The sequence below is a fragment of the Otolemur garnettii genome, unplaced genomic scaffold (assembly GCF_000181295.1).
Source record: "Otolemur garnettii isolate 467f Iridium unplaced genomic scaffold, OtoGar3 scaffold00089, whole genome shotgun sequence".
Classification (NCBI taxonomy): domain Eukaryota; kingdom Metazoa; phylum Chordata; class Mammalia; order Primates; family Galagidae; genus Otolemur; species Otolemur garnettii.
Window position 1 is genome coordinate 1,804,046 of NW_003852484.1, and position 21,399 is coordinate 1,825,444.

At 39.9% G+C, this 21,399-nt stretch overlaps 2 protein-coding genes and 1 non-coding gene across 4 annotated transcripts in view; all 3 read left to right on the forward strand.

The window, feature by feature from the left end:
* The window catches only part of ROPN1 (rhophilin associated tail protein 1), a 28,148-nt gene extending 27,034 nt beyond the window's left edge, over positions 1 to 1,114 (forward strand). For both annotated transcript variants that reach the window (XM_003795073.2, XM_012808416.1), the window contains 2 exons: positions 449 to 624; positions 906 to 1,114. In XM_003795073.2, the coding sequence (XP_003795121.1) occupies positions 449 to 624; positions 906 to 972 (243 nt within the window). In that variant the 3' untranslated portion in view covers positions 973 to 1,114. The remainder of the gene's footprint in view (positions 1 to 448; positions 625 to 905) is intronic.
* A 9,573-nt stretch (positions 1,115 to 10,687) lies between these two features.
* LOC111726999 lies at positions 10,688 to 10,813 on the forward strand. The gene has a single exon (XR_002774653.1). It is a non-coding gene; the product is annotated as a small nucleolar RNA SNORA11 (small nucleolar RNA).
* Positions 10,814 to 11,661: 848 nt separating this feature from the next.
* CCDC14 (coiled-coil domain containing 14) overlaps positions 11,662 to 21,399 on the forward strand; it is a 46,354-nt gene continuing 36,616 nt past the window's right edge. Inside the window, exons 1-5 of the mRNA XM_023516293.1 lie at positions 11,662 to 11,835; positions 17,178 to 17,233; positions 17,896 to 17,968; positions 18,203 to 18,272; positions 18,366 to 18,488. Of these exons, the coding sequence (XP_023372061.1) occupies positions 11,662 to 11,835; positions 17,178 to 17,233; positions 17,896 to 17,968; positions 18,203 to 18,272; positions 18,366 to 18,488 (496 nt within the window). The remainder of the gene's footprint in view (positions 11,836 to 17,177; positions 17,234 to 17,895; positions 17,969 to 18,202; positions 18,273 to 18,365; positions 18,489 to 21,399) is intronic.

The window sequence follows — 21,399 nt, forward strand, 5'->3', positions numbered from 1 at the left end:
TCTTTTCCCCTGCTATGGCATTGCTGCAAGTATCTTGGAGAAGTATAGAGGCTGGGCTACTTACCTCAACCCATTGAGAGATAAGATTGGATAATTATAAGAAGAAATAATTCTAATTTTGTAGAATGTAAAATCAATTTCCCTCCTTTATTGTGATTAACATAACAAACACCTTGTAGTATTCAGGAGTTTATAGACTTAATTCCTTGAGAGTAGCCCTCCAACAAAGAAAGGAAAGAAAAAATAAAGATCCCCAATAGATACCACTATTTTTAGAATGAAATAAATGACGTTTGATGTAGAATTTTCAAGCCTTCTAGAATCTTAACTCATGCCCACTTTATTTTAGGAGAGCAGTCTTTTTGTTTTCCTTCTTGCATCTAAACGGATCTTAAGAATCTAGCTTGGAAGAGTGACTTTCCCCTCATTTTATCTTACTGTTTTATAGACAATTGCCAAAACTCTAAAGATAGTGTGTGAGGTTTTATCATCTGACCATGATGGTGGAACTCCCCGGATCCCTTTCAGCACCTTCCAGTTTCTCTACACATATATTGCCGAAGTGGATGGGGAGATCTCTGCATCACATGTCAGCAGAATGCTAAACTACATTGAACAGGAAGTGTAAGTACACGGCTACCAACTGGGGGTATAAGAATACTAGGAAGACATATCTAGCAGGTCAAGATATAGTGAGGTTACTACAGAAGTAGACGTTGCCATGGAGTGGAAATGGAGGAGCAGGAGGAGAAGGAGGAGGAGGAGCAGGCAGTTAAGAGAAAAAGAAGGTGGGCAGCACCGCAGCAGCAGAATTCATCTGGAGAGTGAGAGACTAGTTTATAGATTGTCTTTCTTAGAATTAATTGTTAACTGAACTAACCCCAGGTATACGTTTTTCCAAACAGAATTGGTCCTGATGGTTTAATCAAGGTGAATGACTTTACCCAAAACCCCAGGGTTCGGCTGGAGTAAAAGCACAATTTTGGCAATTTTAAAGGAAGATACAGAGATGATTGGACTTCAAAATGACCGAACCCCATACACCATCCAAGGCCAATTTTCTTGTACAACTGGTACACGCTAATAAACAATTAAGCACACATGAAATCAGAAATGTGTGGAATTGAGTTGTGAAATTGTTGGAAGAGACACTTTCATTACTGGGAGATTAGTATTCTTCTCATGTGGACACTGAGTAAAAGCAGCTGACGAAGCGTGGAAAGAAAAATGCAGCTCAAGGCAAATCTAGACTGTCACATTTTAAAGGGAGAATGTTAACCAGACACAGTTTTGATGTTTTGTAATTGTTAGGCAGAATTTACCCAGTCAGTTTAACTTTTTACCAGTTTATTCTCCATTTGTTCGTACTATGGCAGTCATTCATTCATTCACTTATTCTCCAACATTTATTGAGATGAGCTATGTGCCAGGAATAAAAGACAGGACACCCAGTTAAATCTAAATTTCAGATAAACAACAAATGTGTTTTATTTCTTGCTAAACCTGGCAACATTAGCCAAGAAATATGCTGGCTTCTGGGCATATACAAATAAATCATACCTGAAATCTGCCCTCAAGGAGTTCACAATTTAACACTAAGACATGAACATAAATTATTTTAGTGCAAGCGGCTTTGAGAAGAACTAATAGAATGTTACAGAAAGTGTCAACATCAATAGATTTTTCTGAAACCATATACAGATGTAATGGAACCCTTTGGGGAAAATCCTCTGCATGAGCTGAAGACCTTCAAAGACTTTTCTTTCTGGAAGGAAGCAGATAAGATTAACAGGCTGTGATTATTATTCTGAATGCCAGGTGCACCAAGGTCACTGGGTCAGTCCCTTCTATTTACAATGCTATCCCTTCTTAAAAGTTGCTTCTGTTAAAAAATCATGGTAGCTTACGTTCATAACATCAATTGGGAAGAAATTTGTCTTTGTGTCTAAAGGTAAAAGGAGATTGTCATTGGATATCACCCTGGGCCCTTGATTTCTGCCTAAAGCAGTGGTTCTCAATCTTCCTGATGCCACTACCTTTAATACAGTTCCAAGTGAAGAACTACCATAGTTGCAATTAGTTTTGTTACAATGAAAATAATTTTATGGTTGGGGGTCACCACAACATGAACTGTATTAAAGGATTCTGGCATTTGGAAGGTTGAGAACCACTGGCCTAGAGTGAAACAAAAGGGGCTGAAACAAATTTTTCCCCCATCACTGGGCTGCCCCTGCCGAGTGGGCAATCACAAATCCTGTTTGCTGTCTGCCATCTTAGCTGAAGTGGCCCATCTTTCTATCCACTGCTTGAAAAGGCTGAAGCAGGTAGAACCTGGGTTTGTAATTCATCAGGATCAGAGAATAAGTGAAGCTTCCCTCACTTTCTTGGTGTCTCTCAGTCTCTCTTTCATGGTGGCCAAAGAATTGAAATATGGTCAGGCCTGGAAATGGGGAGTGAAGGGGGCTATAAGGGGCAGCCCCAATTTGAAAAAACTCTAAAATAACAAATTAAGTTCATAATGATAACAAAAGCAAAAGGGTCCTTTCTTCTTTGGGGAAAAGAGATAGAAATTAGAAATTAGGGCTGGGCATGGTGGCTCATGCATGTAATCCCAGCACGTGAAGGCCAAGGCATGTGGATTGCCTGAGCTCACAGGTTTGAGACCAGCCTGAGCCAGAGTGAGACCTGATCTCTAAAAATAGCCAGGTGTTCTTGCCAGGCGTTTAGAGACCTGATCTCTAAAAATAGCCAGGTGGGTGCCTGTAGTCCCAGCTACTTGGAAGGCTGAGGCAAGAGAATCACTTATGCCCAGGAGTTTGAGGTTGCTGTGAGCTATGACGCCACAGAACTCTACGAAGGGGTGACAAAGTGAGACTGTCTCAAAAAAGAAAAAAAAAATTTAAATCTCAGTAGCCTTTACAAACCCATAAGAGTGAAGCTCATGAAATTTCATTCAATGAAGTGTATATTGGACACAAATGAAGTTATTGATGGTACTATAGCCTTTTGTGCTTACTGATGGCTAAGCACAATTGCTGATACCATTATCATATTGCCAAGTTCTCATCTGCTGAGCTGCCACTTGGTGTCCACCATCTTTCTCCTCTTTTGCTCTGGCTCACTAAGGCAATGCTTGCTTCAAGCTGTCCATGTTGCTAAGCTGCAGCTGCTCACCAGAGACACAGCCTCCATAGCACATCAGCCAAGTCTCTCTGCTTCAGCAGTCCCTCACAGAGGGTGGAAAACAGCTTTGCTCTCCACCTGGGCTGTGATGTAGCAACCTTATAAATACTGTATAAAGGATAATAGTCAACACTTGCTAAACATGTAACTATATGCAAGCCACTGTGTGCAACACTTAACACATTCTCAAATTTTTCTTTATAATCTGACCTCATGAACTCAGCCCATTATCCCCATTTTATAGATGAAGAAACAAATTTTTTTTTTTTTTTGAGACAGAATCTCACTTTGTCCTATGTCGCCCTTGGTAGAATGCCATGGCATCATAGCTCACAGTAACTTCAAACTCTTGGGCTCAAGTAATTCTCTTGCCTCAGCCTCCTAAGTAGCTGGGATTACAGGCGCGCCCCACAACACCTGGCTATTTTTAGAGATGAAGTCTCATTCTTGCTCAGGCTTGTCTTGAACTCCTGAGCTTAAGGGATCCACTGCCTTGGCCTCCCAGTGTGCTAGGATTACAGGCGTTGAGTCATTGCATCCACCTGAAGAAACAATCTTTTTTTTTTTTGAGACAGAGCCTCAAGCTATCCCCCTGGGTAGAGTGCCATGGCATCACAGCTCACAGCAACCTCCAACTCCTGGGCTAAAGCGAGTCTCCTGCCTCAGCCTCCCAAGTAGCTGGGACTACAGGTGCCCACCACAATGCCCGGCCACTTTTTTGGTTGCAGCCATCATTGTTTTTTGGTGGGCCCAGGCTGGGGATTTGAACCCGCCACCTTAGGTGTATGTGGCTGGCGCCTTAGCCGCCTGAGCCACAGGCGCCGAGCCTGAAGAAACAATCTTAAAGAAATTAAGTTGTTCAAGGTCACTGGAGAGAAAGAATTTGAATTCAGGTTGGCCACATGATAAACCCATGCTGCTTTGCATATGGGTACAGTGCCTCTCTACCTGCGGGTATTTTCATCCCAGAAACAATCCCTGAGATAGGAATTTAAGCACAAATTTATGTGGGAGGCGATCCCAGGGCCAATGGAAAGGGAGTAAAGACAGTAAGAGTGACAGGAAGAAAGCTAAAAAGTGTGTGTTATCCAGTTACCCAGTCCCCCAACTATGCTGTAGAACTCTGGGAAACAGTGGAGAACCTGTCTCAGTTATCCAACCTGACGGGTGAAGACTCTCTTTATCCAGCACAGGCTAAAGGCTACTTCGTCACTAAGTCTCAGTCTGTCATTGACCAGGGGCTGCTACAAGGGGCATTCATTTACTACATCTGGAGTTAAGCTGGGCTGGCTCCTTTCACTCCAGAAAAAAAGGCCCTTAGGCGAGAAGTCACAAGTATTCACAATAAGCAGCCACTGGCATCTGCTACAAGGCCTTGAAGATATTTAATAAAACTATTTTTTAACATTTTAATCACCACTGTTATTATTTCTCTCCTTGGATCAGGTACAAGTCCATGGAGGCTGAAGGATGATAAGTGACGGTCATTGTGCTACATTAAAATTCATACCCGATCCACAAACCTGGCACATTGTCCCCAACCGTTTTTTCCTTACAATGAGATCATTCCAAAGGGGTTCTCTTGATCCTTTCTGCCAACAGACCCTTGTCAGACCTTATCACACTGGCTTTCCTGTCATGATCAGCAACATCTGAATCCTGGCATGACCCCAGTTAAGCTGTCAAACTGAGGCCCTTCTAACATATGGTTTGCATTTCTCTTTTTAAAAAGATTCAGGAAGCAATAAAATCAAGATTTTTATAAAGAAAAAAATGTGGGTTCTTTCCTAAATTAAGCTATTTAGATTAAAGTGAAGAATGCGGATTCATTTAAAGCTTCAACGAGAAATGCAAAAATCATGGCTCAATTCCATTTTCTCCATGTTCTGTGCCCTTCTCTTCTTGATGCTGTTCAATCAGGAACCCACCATCTCTAGTTAACCAACAACTTTCCCAATCACCAGGGCCCTGCCACAGAAGGAGCTGGGCACTCCAGTGTGGAGGGCTGGTTCTGAATTAGATTAGAATCAGAGTCTTAACCTGAACTCTTTGAAAAGGCTCCTGAATTCCTCTGATAACATTATATATGTATATAAATATGTTTTAGAAATGTGCTCATTAGCACTTTTTCTGAGGAGAAAACTACAAAGCTTTTAGCAATTTCTCAAAATTGTAGCTCTCAAAAGGCCAAGAACACTTGGGCTCAAAAGTGCTCTAGAAAGCACCAAGCAGCTTGAGGAAAGGCAACAGGGCAGTCCCTCAGAGCTTTCTAACAGAACTGACCTCATGCTCCCAATACATGACTTGTTATCCACAGCCGCTTACTTTTTGATTCTTACATCTTGGCTATAAATCTATGTTTTTATTTTAGATCTTCACATACTTGAACTTTGATTGTTTTTGCTAAACTGGAACATAGTTAAACATGAACAGAGACTTTCATACTTAGGCAGTGACCAATTGGTGAGTCATTGGTCCAATATTCTGAATCCTGGCAACATAGAGGTGTTGGACTTGAGTAACCAAGCAGAGTGGAGTACCCATGAAACTAAAAGGATTAAATCTCCAGATCAGGCTAGATAATCCCAAGTTTCAGGCATTCAAGTAGCTGTCAGCCCCAATGCACCAAAGCAGTCCAGCAGTTGATTCATTCATCTACTGAAAGAAATAATTAAAAATTTCTAATATGTGCAAGTCATTGTGTTGGGCATTGGGGGTACTGCTCAGAATAAGACAAGGTCTTTATTTTCATAGAAATTCTACTCAGGAAGACAGACATAACTAATCACATGAGAGAAACGTGAGAAATGATGCAAATGCATTATAGTACAGGGTCACATACTTAGTTTGCAGGAGGAAGATAGAAGGAAAGACTTTTAAGAGGGAATAAAAGCGAGCAAACTCAGATGCCTGTGGTGTTGGTTACTACAGATAACTCAGAAATGTGCATCTGCAGCTCACACTTCTTTGCAAAGCTCCAAATTCAACTACTCAGTAGCTGCCTTGATTCTGGGGTGACTTCACCTTCTTTGGGGTGACTCAAAGGTAACTTCTAATTAACATGCCCCAAAATGACTTCCTAGTTTATATTTTCTATAATAAAATGTGGGGTGGGAGGTAGTGGTAAATGAGTTCATAAATTTTGCTCCCAAACGTGTCTCTCCCACCATCCCTCCAGGTAGAAAAACTGAGAAACCAGGTCAGTGTAAATACTTCCCCCATGACTTACTTTCAAATCTATCACCATGTCCAGTCCATCTCACCTCCAATGTCTCCCGCAAACCTGTCTTTTTATCTTCCCTTACTCCCTCACCTCCATGTTCACGCATTGCCTCTCAGCTACCAACATATTTCATCTGGATTTCCTATCAGTCTGATTCTGGCAAGAAAGAGAAGACACTCAGCCAAGATTTTGGAAATAATTAAAAGAAGGTTTACAGAGATGTGGACGAGGAAACCAACAAAGGGCCTTGAGGCACTCAGAGAGTAGCAAATCACTTTTATCCCTGAGACTGAAGGGACACGGGGAGGAAATGTTGATTGGAGCTCCAGGAGTTCCCTGGGGAGCTGTTGGCCACTGTGTCAGTCAGAGGCGCTGATACAGAAGGAGTTTCCTAGTCCTTCCCTCTTCTATTGACTAAACAGAACCTGAGGCTGAAAGAGAAGTCTGAGTGATGTCATTCTTAGGGGTCAGTCTCTGGAGCTTGGAGAAGGGCAGAGAATGGATTGATGGAGAAGAACTTACCCACATACTTTCTCCAAAACCCTTTCTATACCAGGGGACAACAAACTTTTCTGTAAAGGTCCAGAGAGTAAATATTTTAGGCTTTGCGGACCATGGGGTCTCGATTACAACTACCGAACTCTGTAGCTGCAGCACAGAAAATACATAAACGCATAAGTGTGATTTTGTGTTTCAATACAATTTTATTTATAACACTGAGATTTCACAAAATATTCTTTTAATTTACAAAAACTATTTGAAAATGTAAAAATCCCTCTCAGGCTGTACCAAAGAATGGCAGACTGGATTTGGCTGGCAGCTGTAGATTGCAGACTTCTGTTCTATTCTGCAGCCAGTGAGCTTCTTCTTTTTTTTGGTGACAGTCTCACTTTGTTACCCTTGGTAGAGTGCTGTAGCATCATAGCTCACAGCAACCTCAAACTCTTGGGGTTAAGCAATTCTCTTGCCTCGGCCTCCTGAGTAGCTGGGACTACAGGCCTTGCTATTTTTCTTTTAGAGACTGGGTCTAGCTCTTGTTCAGACTGGTCTCAAACTCACAAACTCAGGCAATCCACCTTTCTTGGCTTCCCAAGTGCTGGGATTACAGGCATGAGGCACTGCACCTGGCCTACTGAGCTTTTTGAAACACCAGTCAGTTCACCTCACTCCTGTTTGAACTTTGACACATTCCCACTGCCCTTAGGATAATAATTCAAATCCTTCATGTGGCCTAGGAGGCCTGCACAGTCTGGCCCCTATCTACATTTCTACCTGGCCCCTTCCATCTATACTTCAGCCACAAGAGCCTTTCCAAGTCCCTCTTACTCACCATCATGCTGTCTCCACATGCTCAGAATACTCTTCTCTGCCCTCCATCCAGTCCATTTCAGATTTCAGCTCACTGTAGTATTATTTATAATAGCAAATAACTGATCACAAAGGGGGGATATAACATTCCAAATAATAAGAAAATGAATAATGGAATACCAGGAAGCCATTTTATAATTGTATATTAATAAGAAACAGTGTTGATGAGTTTTTTTTTTTTTGAGACTGAGTATCAAGCTATAGCCCTGGGTAGAGTGCCGAGGTGTCATAGATCACAGCAACCTTCAACTCTTGGGCTTAAGCGATTCTCTTGCCTCAGCCTCTCAAGTAGCTGGGACTACAGACACCCATCACAATGCCTGGCTATTTTTTGGTTATAGTTGTTATTGTGGTTTGGTGGGCCTGGACTGGATTTGAACTCACCAGCTCCAGCGTATGTGGCTGGCGCCCAGCTGCTGAGCTACAGGCACCGAGCCTGTTGATGAGATATTAAGTTACAGTAATATGTACCACATCATATTATTGTAATATATTGTACACATGTACACAGGGGAATAAAAGTCTACAAGGGAATGCATTAAGCAGAAAACACTCCAAATTCTCTAAAATAATTTAAAGAAGTTGGCATGGTGCCCATAGTTCAGTGGTTAGGGTGCCAGCCATAAGCACCAGGGCTGGTGGGTTCAAACCCTGCCCTAGCCTGCTAAACAAACAAACAAACAAACAAACAAACAAAATAGCCAAGTGTTGTGGCAGGAGCCTTAGTCCCAGCTACAAGGGAGGCTGAGGAAAGAGAATTGCTTAAGCCTAAGAGTTTAAGGTTGCTGTGAGCTGTGACACCATGGCACTCTACTGAGGGCAACATCGTGAGGCTCTGTCTCAAAAATTAAAAAAAATAATAATATTTAAAGAAGTTTATTCTGAGCTACATATGGTTGACTGCAGCCCAGAGAACATGGTCTCAAGAGTTCTTGAGAGAACACACCCAAGGCGACCCAGTTACAGTTTGATTTTATACATTCATGGAGGTAGTAATTAGAGATAAAACCATACATTAATACACGGAAAGCGTATATACATTGGTTTGGCCAGAATAGGTGGGACATCTGGAAAGGGGAGTTTATAAGTCCTAGGTGGGTTTTAGTGATTCTTTAGTTGGCAATTGTTTGAAGTAGTTAAGCTTTGTCTGAAGACCTAGTGTCAGTAGAAAGGAATGCTTGCTTAAGAAAGGGGGTCTGCGGGCGGTGCCTGTGGCTCAAAAAGGTGGGTGCCGGCCCCATATGCCAGAGGTGGCAGGTTCAAGCCCAGCCCTGGCCAAAAACTGCAAAATGAAAAAAAGGCGGGGGGCTCTGCTAGTGTCTGGTAGGAATAAGGAGAGAGAGGAGTAGATGGCACTAGGAGATGCTTTGTCTACAATAGGAGGAACAAATTGGCCAGAAGGGGAAGAACAGATGACCTATCAAGCTCCCCAAGGATTGACCAAATAGATGTTTGGTCTACAACAGGGGGTCTCCAAGGACTGACCAACCAGAAAAAGGTAGAAAGACCATAAGGAGAGATATGATCAAGGCTACAAAAGAGGGTCTTTGGAGCATGGGCACAGTTTAAGTAATAGTGTCCTTAAATGAACCTCCCTCATTAACATAGTTAAAATCACATGCACCTGCACTATGGCAGTTTGCAAATTCCATGGTAACCCCTGAAAATTGCCTTACAAAGATAGAAAAGAAGAAGACTTGCCATTCCGGGAACTCTCCATCCCTTTCCCAGAAAATTCATGAATATTCCACCCCAGCTTAGCATATTATTAGGGATTAGCATAAAAGGACAGACCTGGGGAGTTGCTGTTCCTTATTGGAGCAGTCTACTCTACCAATTTTGACAGTGTACTCTCCTTTCTATATTCTGTCTTTAAGCTCTACTCACTGGCTAGACCTGTTCCTTCTTATGAACATTCTACGTTTTAATAAACTTTGGCACTTTGCCTCCTTGCACCTGCTTGGTCTGCTCATTTACTTAATCAACTTGGTATCAGTAATCATTCTTTGGTACTTGGAACCAAAGGGAACACGGGGACCTAACAGTTGAGTTAAGGGAGTCTTCTATCTGCCTTGTGATGCTATACTGGAATCAGGTTGGAAAGTAATCCACATTATACTGGGTTAATAAAAACTTATTTAATGGCTAGGGCACCGGCCACATACACCGGAGCTGACAAGTTCAAATCCAGCCTGGGCCACCAAACAACTGTGAAAACTACACCCAAAAAAAATATCCGGGTGTTGTGGTGGGTGCCTATAGTCCCAGCTACTTGGGAGGCTGAGGCAAGAGAATCGCTTAAGCCCGAGAGTTGGAGGTTGCTGTGAGCTGGGATGCCATGGCACTCTACCCAGGTCGACAGCTTGAGACTCTGTCTCAGAAAAAAACAAAAAACAAAAAAACAAAAACATAAACAAAACTCATTTAATGAGATTTTATCATTTGTAGGTGTGACTCCGCCTGGCCTCTTAGAAAAGAATTTGGGCAAGACAAAAAAAGTCAGAGTTTGATCCTTACTGTCAATAGTGGTAATCTTTGGGTAATGAGATTATAGGTGATCTTTTCCTTTTTATATTCTAAAATATACATGTATTAATTAAGACAAATCAATACAAGTTTTAAAAAATGAAGTTAACTAAAAAAAAGCCTAGAATCTCTGGTGGGCATGTTAAAAACTTATGGGAGTTATGGTAAAGGATAGAAGAGGTTTTTATAGTCTGATCTAATTCAAAAATAAATTTATGAAATATTTGGTTTCCTAAACTCAGAATAAATGTGCAATACATTAGTGGACATATTTTTGTTCCTGGGCTTTGATATTAATTGTAATTGACTTTTAAAGGGTAGCTACTTTTCCCATTAAAAAAAATGGGAAAACTTGATTTAAAACTTTAACCCAAAGCTCAATGCCTGGGGGTGTGCTCAAAGCAAGGGGCCTGAAGAATCGCTCCTCCTTATAACATACCCAACAGGAATCTGGGATCATTGTGATGAGGTGCACAAAACCGTAGCCTCCCTAGGAACAAATTCCCTATATTCGAAGAAGAGGGGAGTATGGGTGATGACTGTATAATTTTTTCAACTGTACTGTATGTTTAAAAAATTGCCTAATAAAATATCGGAAAATTATTTTTTAAAAACCCTCAATGCCTTAAAAACTAATGGCTAATCCCCATTAAATCAGTGCAGCATGCCGAGGGTTAAGAACGCTGTGTCACTCTTTATCAACAATAATTACCTCAACAGAAGAGTAGAACAACTATGCAGAGAAGTAAAACTAAAATCCCAACTAATGAGCACCATTCTGAGATCAGTTGCCACAATGAATAATGTTGAAATTGCCGTCAGAATTACGCAAACATAACAATCCCCAAGGTTTGATTTTTATTGAATATCGAAAGCAAAATCATTCAAAAAGGCACTCAAGATGCCAAACTAAAAATAAACAGTGAAAACCCAATAATCATGCGCAATTCCCTCTAAAACCTATCAGTCCCTTACCCTGGTTCCTTCTTCTGGCTCTGGCAGGTCCTTGCCCCGTTTTCCCCCAGCTGATGGAGGGCGCTGATCGGTGGTCCGCTGCAAATCTGGAAACAGGACCGTGAACTCTACTCTCAGGTGTTCAGGCCCCGCCTCCGCCCAGGTTAGCCCCTGTGCTGCTCGCCCACCCCGCCCCGCCCCGCCCCGCCCCTCATTCCACTCCGCCCCCGCAGGCCATGCCCCACCCCCAGCGGACCAGGCCCCGCCCCCGCACCGCTCGCCTTCTGTTGGCTTCTCTCACCCTCGGCCAAGTGTGACGAGCCCGGCGGCGGGGAGAAGATCTGTTGCGCACGCCCGGGGCGCGGGGCCTGGATTAGGAGAAAGGCTGGGGAGGCGGGTCGTAGACCATGAAGCGCGATGTTCGGCGGGCTTCTTTCCGGAAGCGGAAGCCCGGGGGGCGGGCCAAGAAGCCCCAAGAGCCCAAGGCGGTTGATTCTTATTATTGTGCAGCGAATCTTCCCTGGGTTTGGGCTTCTCTGAAACTGCGAGAGATGGTCAGGTCCGGATGTCGACCAGGCCAGGTGAGGGCTGCGGACCCGAGGATTCCACTCTGGGGGTGGAGAGGAACTGAGGGGGTTTTCGGGCTGGGGGACTTGCAAAAGTCGGCTTGGAAAAACAAAATAAAACAAAGACAAGCTGGGACCGGGAAGCGGCGGCGCCCCGACTCCCCAGCCTGACCCAGCCGCGCAGTCGGTACATGTGTAATCTGTGTACATGGTCGTAGTTGTCTAGAGCGCTGGCTGAGGGGCCAGACCCGGGTAGGGTCTCCGCCGTCTCCGCTGTGTGGAGTGACTTAACCTCTCCATCGTTGTAGTAAGCACAGTCACCTGCAGATTCAGGTTCGAATTAGTTCTGCCTCTCTGTTGTAGTGACGACAGGTACTTCTCTGAGCGTCTTATCCTTAGCCGTAAAATAAGCACAAATAGGTATAAAATTCTGTGTCAGAGAATTGGGAAAATTAAATGAGAGAACCTGTAAAAAACACCTATCACATAGTTGGTCTAGACGTGCAATAACATTTCGTTTCTTTAAAAGCACTGTTTGCTCCCATCTTAATACTGATAACAGCAACAAACATTTAGGTATCATTTGTTATGTGGCAGGTATATAGTACATGTACTATTTCATTCAATATTAACAGTAGCTTTATGAAGTAGATACTGGTACAGGTATTTTTAATTTATGGTTTTCTTTATTTTTTTCTGTCTTCGCTGCTTGAATCCAAATGTTATCCCTATTTTACACATGAAGAAATTGAGGTGGAGAGTTGAAAAAAAATTCCCGACAGTTACACAGCTGGTTTGGGGTGGAAACAGGACATATCTGTTGCCAGAGTCCATTCTTCTTTTAAGCATTACACTGCACGTAGTAGACATATGACTGAACAAGTTACCTTTCTGAACTTTTTAAGTGCTTAACTCACAGAAATAATGGCCTCTCACAGAATGTAGATTAAGTGGCAGTGAAAGCCCTTAGTACACTCTAGTCATTCTACAAAGGTATTTGTATCTTGTACTTGTTGGCAGGAGATAAGACTGCTAAGAAATGCTTATATTCTTAAATAGCAAAATTAAAACTTGATAATAGTACCCAGTATAAGTGAAATAAAATGAATCTCTCCTGTATTGTGATTTGGGACTGTCCTTTTGGAGAGCAGTTTTGCAGTCTATACCAAGGATCATTAAATTTCAGTAGCATCTCACCAAATAATTATGCTTTTAATCCTAAATATGAAAAGCTATTTTTAGTATATAGAAAAGTTTATTCCAGGCAAGGGAGTATTATACAACTATTAAGTTTTCCAATGTTAATGAGGAAAAAAGTAAAAGTAAAAAAATACAAAATTCAAATTGCAAGAATCTAGCTAGTTATTATGACAGGAAAAAAATGCATATGAAAAAAGATTAGAAGCCCCAATAGCAAATAGAACATCTAGTGCCTAGATCTCAGTTTCTTTTAGACCATTGTTCAATAAAGGAAACATGGCTTCTTGGAGATAGTACCAAGTCCAGGTCTGAATCAGGGGAATTATAAGATGAGCCTGTAGACATCAAACTAAAAAACTAATGCATAGCAAAGGAAACCGTTAACAAAGTGAAAAGGCCACCTGCAGAATGGGAGGAAATACAGCCCATATCTCTGATAGTTAATATTCAATACATATGTGAGGAACTCCTACAACACAAAAGCAGAAGAATAAGTAACCCAGTTAAAAAATAAGAAAAAGATTTGAAAAGAAATTTGCCCAAAGAAGACATACCAGATGGCCAACAGTATATGAAAAGATGCTCAACACTAATCCAGGAAATGCAGATTAAAACAGTGATGAGGTATCAACACCTGTTAGAATGATGTAATACAAAAACAATTATTGGCAAGGATTTGGAGAAATTGGAGCCTTTGTACACCATCAATGGGAATGTAGAATGGTGCAGACACTATGGAAAATAAGCAATACTACTTCTGAATGTTTATCCAAAAGAATTGAAATCAAGCCGGGCGCTGTGGCTCACACCTGTAATCCCAGCACTTGGGAGGCCAAGACGGTTGGATTGCCTGAGCTCAGGTTCAAGACCAGCCTGAGCAAGAGCAAGACCTCATCTCAAAAAAATAGCTGGGCATTGTGGCAGGCACCTGTAGTCCCAGCTACTTGGGAGGCAGAGGCAAGAGAATTGTTTAAGCCCTAGAGTTTGAGGTTGCTGTGAGCTATGATGCTACAGCACTCTACTGAGGGCAACAAAATAAAAAACTCTGTCTCAAAAAAAATAAAATTGAAATAAAGATATCAAAGAAATATTTGCACTCTCATCTTCATTGCAGCATTAATGATAGCCAAGATGTGGAAACAACCTAATACTTACAGATGAATGAAGATATGGTATTATGCCAACTAATAAATATAGAAAGAATGATGCAGTTAGAAGAACACCGTCTAACAATTATTCAGGGAAGAATCACCAATGGATGCTAAAACTACTAGGTAACAGTTTGATGATTAGGATTTCTACATAGTCTTAAGTATCTCCCCACAAAATGCTTAATTACTACAAAGATAAAAGTAGTAACTTTACAATGAAAAGCTTGGCAGACACCTCGTTAAATAAGCTTTATATCACCAGTAATGGGACAAACTGATGTGTCTACTTACTGTATTGAGAAGGACACAACACATCTGTGGATTCTTGCCAAAAATGAATAATCTGGGTCTAATTATAAGGAAGCATCAGACAAATCTAAATGTCCAAAGGAACATTTTACAAAATAACTGGCCTGTATTCTTTTTAATAGTGGCAGAAGTAATGCCCTTTTGTGCTCAAGTGTTACAGAATTATATGCACAAGTAATTGCACAAATAATGCTCCTTTTTAATGAACTGGTAATTTTTACAAATTACCAGTCTTTCATTACAAAATCATAAGCATGTAATTCTGTAACATCATCACACTCCAGCACAAATGGGTATTACTTCTGCCAGACCCTGTGTGTCAAAAGTTTTAAGAGATGCTGAAAGGCAGACTGAGGAGCTGTAGATTCAAGGGGACTAACGAGCTATGTCAATTTAAAACAAGTGATTCTGGATTAGATATGGTCCAGAGGTTTGTTTTTTTTTTTTTTTTAATAAATGACAATATTGGGATAATTGGAAATATATGAATAAAATCTGTTCATTAGATCACAATATTATATCAATGTTAATTTCCTCGTTTTGATATTTATATATAGTAGAAAATGGCCTTGTTCTTAGGAAATCTTTAGGAATAAAGGAATATTACGTCTACAATTTACTCTGAAGTGGTTCAGACAAAAAAAAATAATGCTATATATCTATATTGAGAGAGAACATGGCAAATGTAAAATGGTTAGGGTTGTGCAATCTGTGTAAAACATATGAAAGACTTCTTTATTGTTTCAAAAGAAAAAACAAAAAAGATTTGGAGGAAATGTTCCAATAAGATACCTACTGTTCCGGGGTGTTTTTATCATGGGTAATTACATTTACCAGATTTTCTGTAAGATAGCCTCCTGTGTATTTCATGGAGAAATATCATAGATAATCTTATAGTTATGCCAGACATTCCTCTCAGTGTACTTTTTAATTTTGAGAAGTAATAATTGTGGTATTTGTTTTTGGACTTGATCCCAGGGTATAGTGGCATCATGGTATAGATTTTTTTTTTTTTTTTTTTTTTTTGAGGCAGAGCCTCAAGCTGTCCCCCTGGGTAGAGTGTTGTGGCATCACAGCTCACAGCAACCTCCAACTCCTGGGCTCAAGTGAGTCTTCTGCCTCTGCCTCCCAAGTAGCTGGGACCACAGGCACCCACCACAACGCCCAGCCATTTTTTGGTTGCAGCCGTCATTGTTGTCTGGCAGGCCCGGGCTGGATTCGAACCCGGTGCCTTAGATGTATGTGGCTGGCGCCTTAGCCACTTGAGCCACAGTCGCCGAGCCAATGGTGTAGATTTTTATTATGATTCTATCTGGGTTGCTCATATAGATACACCAAAGGGAAAGACTCTGAAAGTGTGATGCAGTGGAGCTACATTAAACAAGGTCTTTATTTCCTACGATATCTGTTCTTACTGCTGATGTCAGGACCCTTCATCATATTCCAGGTTATCTCAAGGAGAAATATAACTCCTATCAACCCAGTTTTATAAAATATATTCTCACTAGCATTCTTAGAAGTATGCATATACTTATTCAAGTAAATAATGGAATACTCTATAATTTCAGAAAGTTTGGTAGTTACTGTTAAAAGCTATCTTGGAATGAAGTATCCAAACATGTAAAAAAATTATAAATTAAACTGCCAACAGTGACTATTTCTGACCGGTAGAATGAGGAGAGAATTAGGAACTTTAACTCATATCTGTTTAAAGTTATATTTGTAATAGAGATATAAAGTTATTAAGATATCAAAAAGTATACCACGGAAAGGCTCCCATCTCACTGTGTCCCCCAGATACTCAAATTCCTTACCCAGAGGCAAAGGCAATTAGTTATTTCTTACGTAAGTCCGAAGATACTGAGTACACGGAAAAGCAAATGCATATTTTTTCTTTTTTTAACACAGAAGTAGCCCAATTATGTTACTTGTAAAGCCCCCCAAAATTTTTTAGCTATCATTGGTATATGAATTTAAAAAGACTTAAGAGAACGAGATGTAGATAAAGAGGAACGGTAGAGTTTTCATGTGCTGGTCTTGTCAGACATTCTAAAGAACGTAGATAACCAGAGTTAAGAACTCTGTCCTGTATTTTCAATTAACTTGGGTATTTCAAAGAAGTCTGAAATATAGAACATACTTAGGGATTAATATAGCTTGGACTTACCGCAGTAGGGACTTGTGGTTTAATAACTGAGTTTCCTTTTCTGCTTAAATAGACAAAGAATAAATATATGTTACATGCTTGACAAAATTATTGTATAAGAGTTAAATTATAAGTTTGGACTTTTAGTTCATATAACATTTATTAAAAAATGAATAACATGGTACATAGAAATAATGGTATATTTATTATTCAGCCTTAAAAAGGAAGAATAGTTTAGGTCTATACTGCATAGCATGGATGAAGCTTAGAAATGTTATTCTAAGTGAGATAAGCCAGTCACAAAAAGCAAAATACTGTATTACTCCACTTACATGAGGTGTCTAGAGGGTCAAATTCAGAGAAAGCAGAATGAAGATTACCAAGCACAGGAGGAAAGAGGGCTATTGTTTGATAGGCAGAGTTTCAGTTTGGGAAGATGCAAAAAAGAAAGAAAAAGTGAATGACATTTCAGGTTTTATCAAGATAGGATATTGAAAATAGAATAGAAAAATATGTGTATACTTGCTATAATATAATACCTTATGTCATAGGTGTTATCTTCAGGAGCACATGCTGGATCTACTAAATTAACAAATGGGAAGAAAGGGTAAGTACTTAAAGAAGTTTATGACTTGGAAGTTTTTTTTCTGGTCAGGGTTGGGTTTCAACTCGCCACCTCTGGTATATGGGGACAGCGCTCTACTTGAGCCATAGGCTCCACTCTGTAACTTGGAAGTTTTTTTTTTTTAGAGACAGGGTCTCACTTTGTCGCCCTTGGTAGAGTGCTGTAGCATCACAGCTCACAGCAACCTCTAGCTCTTGGGCTTAGGCATTTCTCTTGCCTTAGCCTCCTGAGTAGCTGGAACTACAGGCGCCTGGCTATCTTTTGCTGCAGTTTGGCCGGGGTCTGGTTTGAACCCACCACCCTCCATATATGGGGCCAGTGCCCTACTCACTGAGCCACAGGTGCCGCCCTAACTTGAAAGTTTTAAATTTTTTCACGTCATTGAAAGACTATACCTTATTTTGCCTACCCCAGAAAATCAGATGGGCCTGTACATTCCTTCATAACCTCTGGGGAGTAACTGTTCATATCTGCCCATGTTAATCATTTTAGTGTTTAACATTAGTCTTCATAACGTCCTTATAAATCAGTCTTATACTTGGTTAGACAATCTTTCCTTTGCTGGAAAGAAAGTAACTACTGATATATTTTGGGAAAAACATACTGGTATTATTTGCAAGACTATTAATGAGCTTATTTTCTAGGACCCATTTAAGAAAAATAACACATTTCAGTGCAGATTCTGGCCATTCCACCAATTCTGATTCAGCAAGTCAGGTAAGATTAAACTGAATAGATAGAATATACACTATCTTAATTAATCTTCAGGTAAAAGCTAAGAAGTAAAATGCAAAAGTAAAATACTAGTTGCTCTAAGGAAGTATGAAGTCTATTGCTTAAAAATGTTTTCTAATAATAAATTGCTTATAAATAAAGACATTTGAAAACTAGAGTTTTTTCTGTAATAAAATGTTATAAGCAAATGTATTCTAAATGACTTTCTCCTTACAGACTGAAGCTGTACAAGGCCTTGATCGTTGTGCTTCTTTGCTACAGGACATTTTGAGAAATGAAGATTCAGGTTTTTTTTATTTTTTTAAAATACTTTACCAATCATATTTTCTTAATTAAGTCTTTTTTAATGTTAATGAATTTTCGTTTTAATTATTGATAGGTTCAGAAATAGTGTACTCAGAAAATAGATCTAATCCTAGACCTTTAGAAGGCAAAAGATATGGATATAAAAAGAAAGGATTTGAGAAACATACTTTTCCTTTAGGAGCCCAGAAGGAAATGAGTAAGCATTTTTTTCTCTTATTTATTTAAAGATAATCTTTAATTTTGGGGATTTCTACAGATTATCAGGATTGTGCGTTTGTCTTTCCTTTTAACAATTGGTATTGATTATTTAGGTTTGTGTGTGTGTGCTTATGCTTCTTTTTCTCTAGTCAGCTTCTAGTTATTGAGTGGTCACTTTGCTTACTATCATGTGCCCAAGAAGGAAAGTAAAATCAAAAGGGACTGTATCTGGGTTTAGGAGAAAATGTTCAAATTCAAAATGACATTTGGGAAGTATATGGAGTTACCTTTATTTCCTCTCCACTTGTTTTCGTAGATGATCACATTTATGAAATGTGAGGTTGCATTTGAGGTGTGTACCTACAGTAATTGCTCTAAAATTATTTTGTATGTGTGTATCTTAAGTTGACCAAGAGCTGAACTTGGTGAGCTGCACAGTTAAGATACATGGTACATAAGAAGGTAAAATTTCAAGTTGGATACACACTGATTGACAGTGAATGTAACTGTGGATGTTACACCTTCACAGTTAAGTTTGCTTAATTCACCAATAAGTTTAGAATAAGCAAGTTTTGATTATGTTGCTCTTAGAGTTCTATAGAACAAGATAGCCTAAAGTGAGGACGAGAAAGTCCACAATGGGAATTCAGATGGACAAGAATTAGACTAACTTGTTCCACAGTTAAGGTGGGCCAGAAATGTCAGCACTCTAAGTATGTGCTTAGATTCAGTTTGGGCAGGGGAAAAAGTCTAGCATATCTAAGGCAGTAGCCCTAAGTATTAAAAGATCAGGATTCTGGCAAAGAGGCTAAGAAAATGAGGTTGAGCATTCATAGAACTAGAGGCTAATGTTTCAGATCAGTGTTTTTCAACCTTACAACACACTTGAACCTATAGTTAAGCTTTCATGGCACACTTAAATTATGTTGATCAAAAAAAAAAGAACGTGCTTATTATGCTTTGAATTTCTTTCAAAAATAATTTAATTAATGATCTTTGAAAATTTTTGTGGCACACCTAAGATCCTTTCAGGGAACCCTGGTCGAAAATCCAGATGGTCCTGAGTTACAGATCGAAGGCAGGAGAAACTATTTCAGTCCTTCTTAACCCATCTTGGAAGCCAGTCACATTTAGCTTAATATTGTCTTGACCAGCACTGTTTAAGATGGTAGCTACTAGCCACACATGGCTATCAAGCACTAGAAATATGACTAGTGTGACCAAGGGATTGAATTTTTAATGTTATTTATTTTAAATTAATTTAAATTAAAAATTATTATAAAACTTTTAAGTATGTTTAGAATAACGTGTGTATGTTAATCTACTTTTCAGCTGTACATTTCATTAAATCTAAATATAGATCAAGTATTTCTGATGAAAATTTAGCATCCAGATTGAGATATGTTTTTTGTAAAGTACATGCTAGATTTAGAAGATTTAGTACAAAATATAAAATATCTCAGTTCTTTATATTACACATTGAAATGTTAATATTTGGGATATATTGGTTTAAATAAAACAAAAAATAATTTTACCTATTATTTTTGCTTTTTGATATAGCTACTAGAAATTTAAGTTACCTATATGATTTCTATTGGACAACATTGGTCTAAATTGGGTCAGCCAGCTTTATAAGTAATGGTTTTTTTTTAAATTTTATTTATTTATTTTTGAGAGAGAGTCTCAAACTGTCTTCCTGGGTAGAGTGCCATGGCATTTCAGCTCACAGCAATCTCAGACTCTTGGATTTAAGCAATTCTCTTGCCTCAGCCTCCCAAGTAGCTGAGACTACAGGTGCCTGCCACAACGCTCGGCTATTTTTCATTTTTTGTTGTCGTCGTTTTAGCTGGCCTGGGCTGGGTTTGAACCACCAGCCTCAGTGTATGTGGCCGGCACTCTATCCACTGAGCTACGGGCACTCCCCATCAGTAACGCTTAGTCATTGTTTTCTTTGGCTGCTTTTGTGCTGCAGTAGCAGCGTTAAGTAGTTGTGACAAGGATCATCTGGCCTACTAAACCTAAAATATTGCATTCTAACCTTTTAAGAAAAAGTGTGCTAAATCATCGTCTTAATTTTTAAAGCAGAGGTCTATTTATTGGGGCTCAATAGAGAAAACAGTGGCAGCACCTGTTCCTTCCATCTACTTTTCGTCTTAAGGCAGGGTATTTCTTATCCAGGACACCCTTCCTCAAGGAACTCCCATTTGGAATGTACATGGCTGACAGTGGGTGTCATGGTAGTAACTTGTTGGATCCTGACTTAACTGCTTGTCAGAGTTCCAACAAGAAACAGATGGCAACCCTCAAATTAAGATAATTTGAGGAGGGTTTATTTACAAGGGGACTCATTACAAAGGTATGAGTAGGTTACAGGAAAACCACAAGGATGGTGCCTGGTGGTAACAGCAGTAGCAGAGCCATTATCATTTCTAGGCCTTAAGGGATTAGGAGAGGGAGAGGCCATTAAGAGATGCTGTTTTATAGAGTAGACTGTGTTGAGAAGAGCAGTGAGCGTCACTGACAGCCTGCCCAAGGTGGCTTCGTAGAAAAGGACCAAGAATAATACATACTCTGGCCTCAGTGTTTCTTCCTTTCCTTGAAAAGCCAAGACTTGCATTGGATTAAACCCAGATGAAGCCCTACTAATATATGTGAGTTCTGGGATTTGATTCTTACAAGCTAATAAGTTGGCCTTACTGTGTCATGGATGCTGGCAGAAGACACGAGGCTACTGGTTTGGAGACAAAGGACTATTTCTCACAGCATGTACGCCAGCACATTCTTCCATGCTCCCAGTTCCCATTGGGGTAAGATGATGAACTCAGATGGATGCCACACATGCTCTACTTTTAGCCTACAGCTGAGAAACACTGAGTTTGGGAAATTTGTCATTTTGTTTTTTTTTTTTT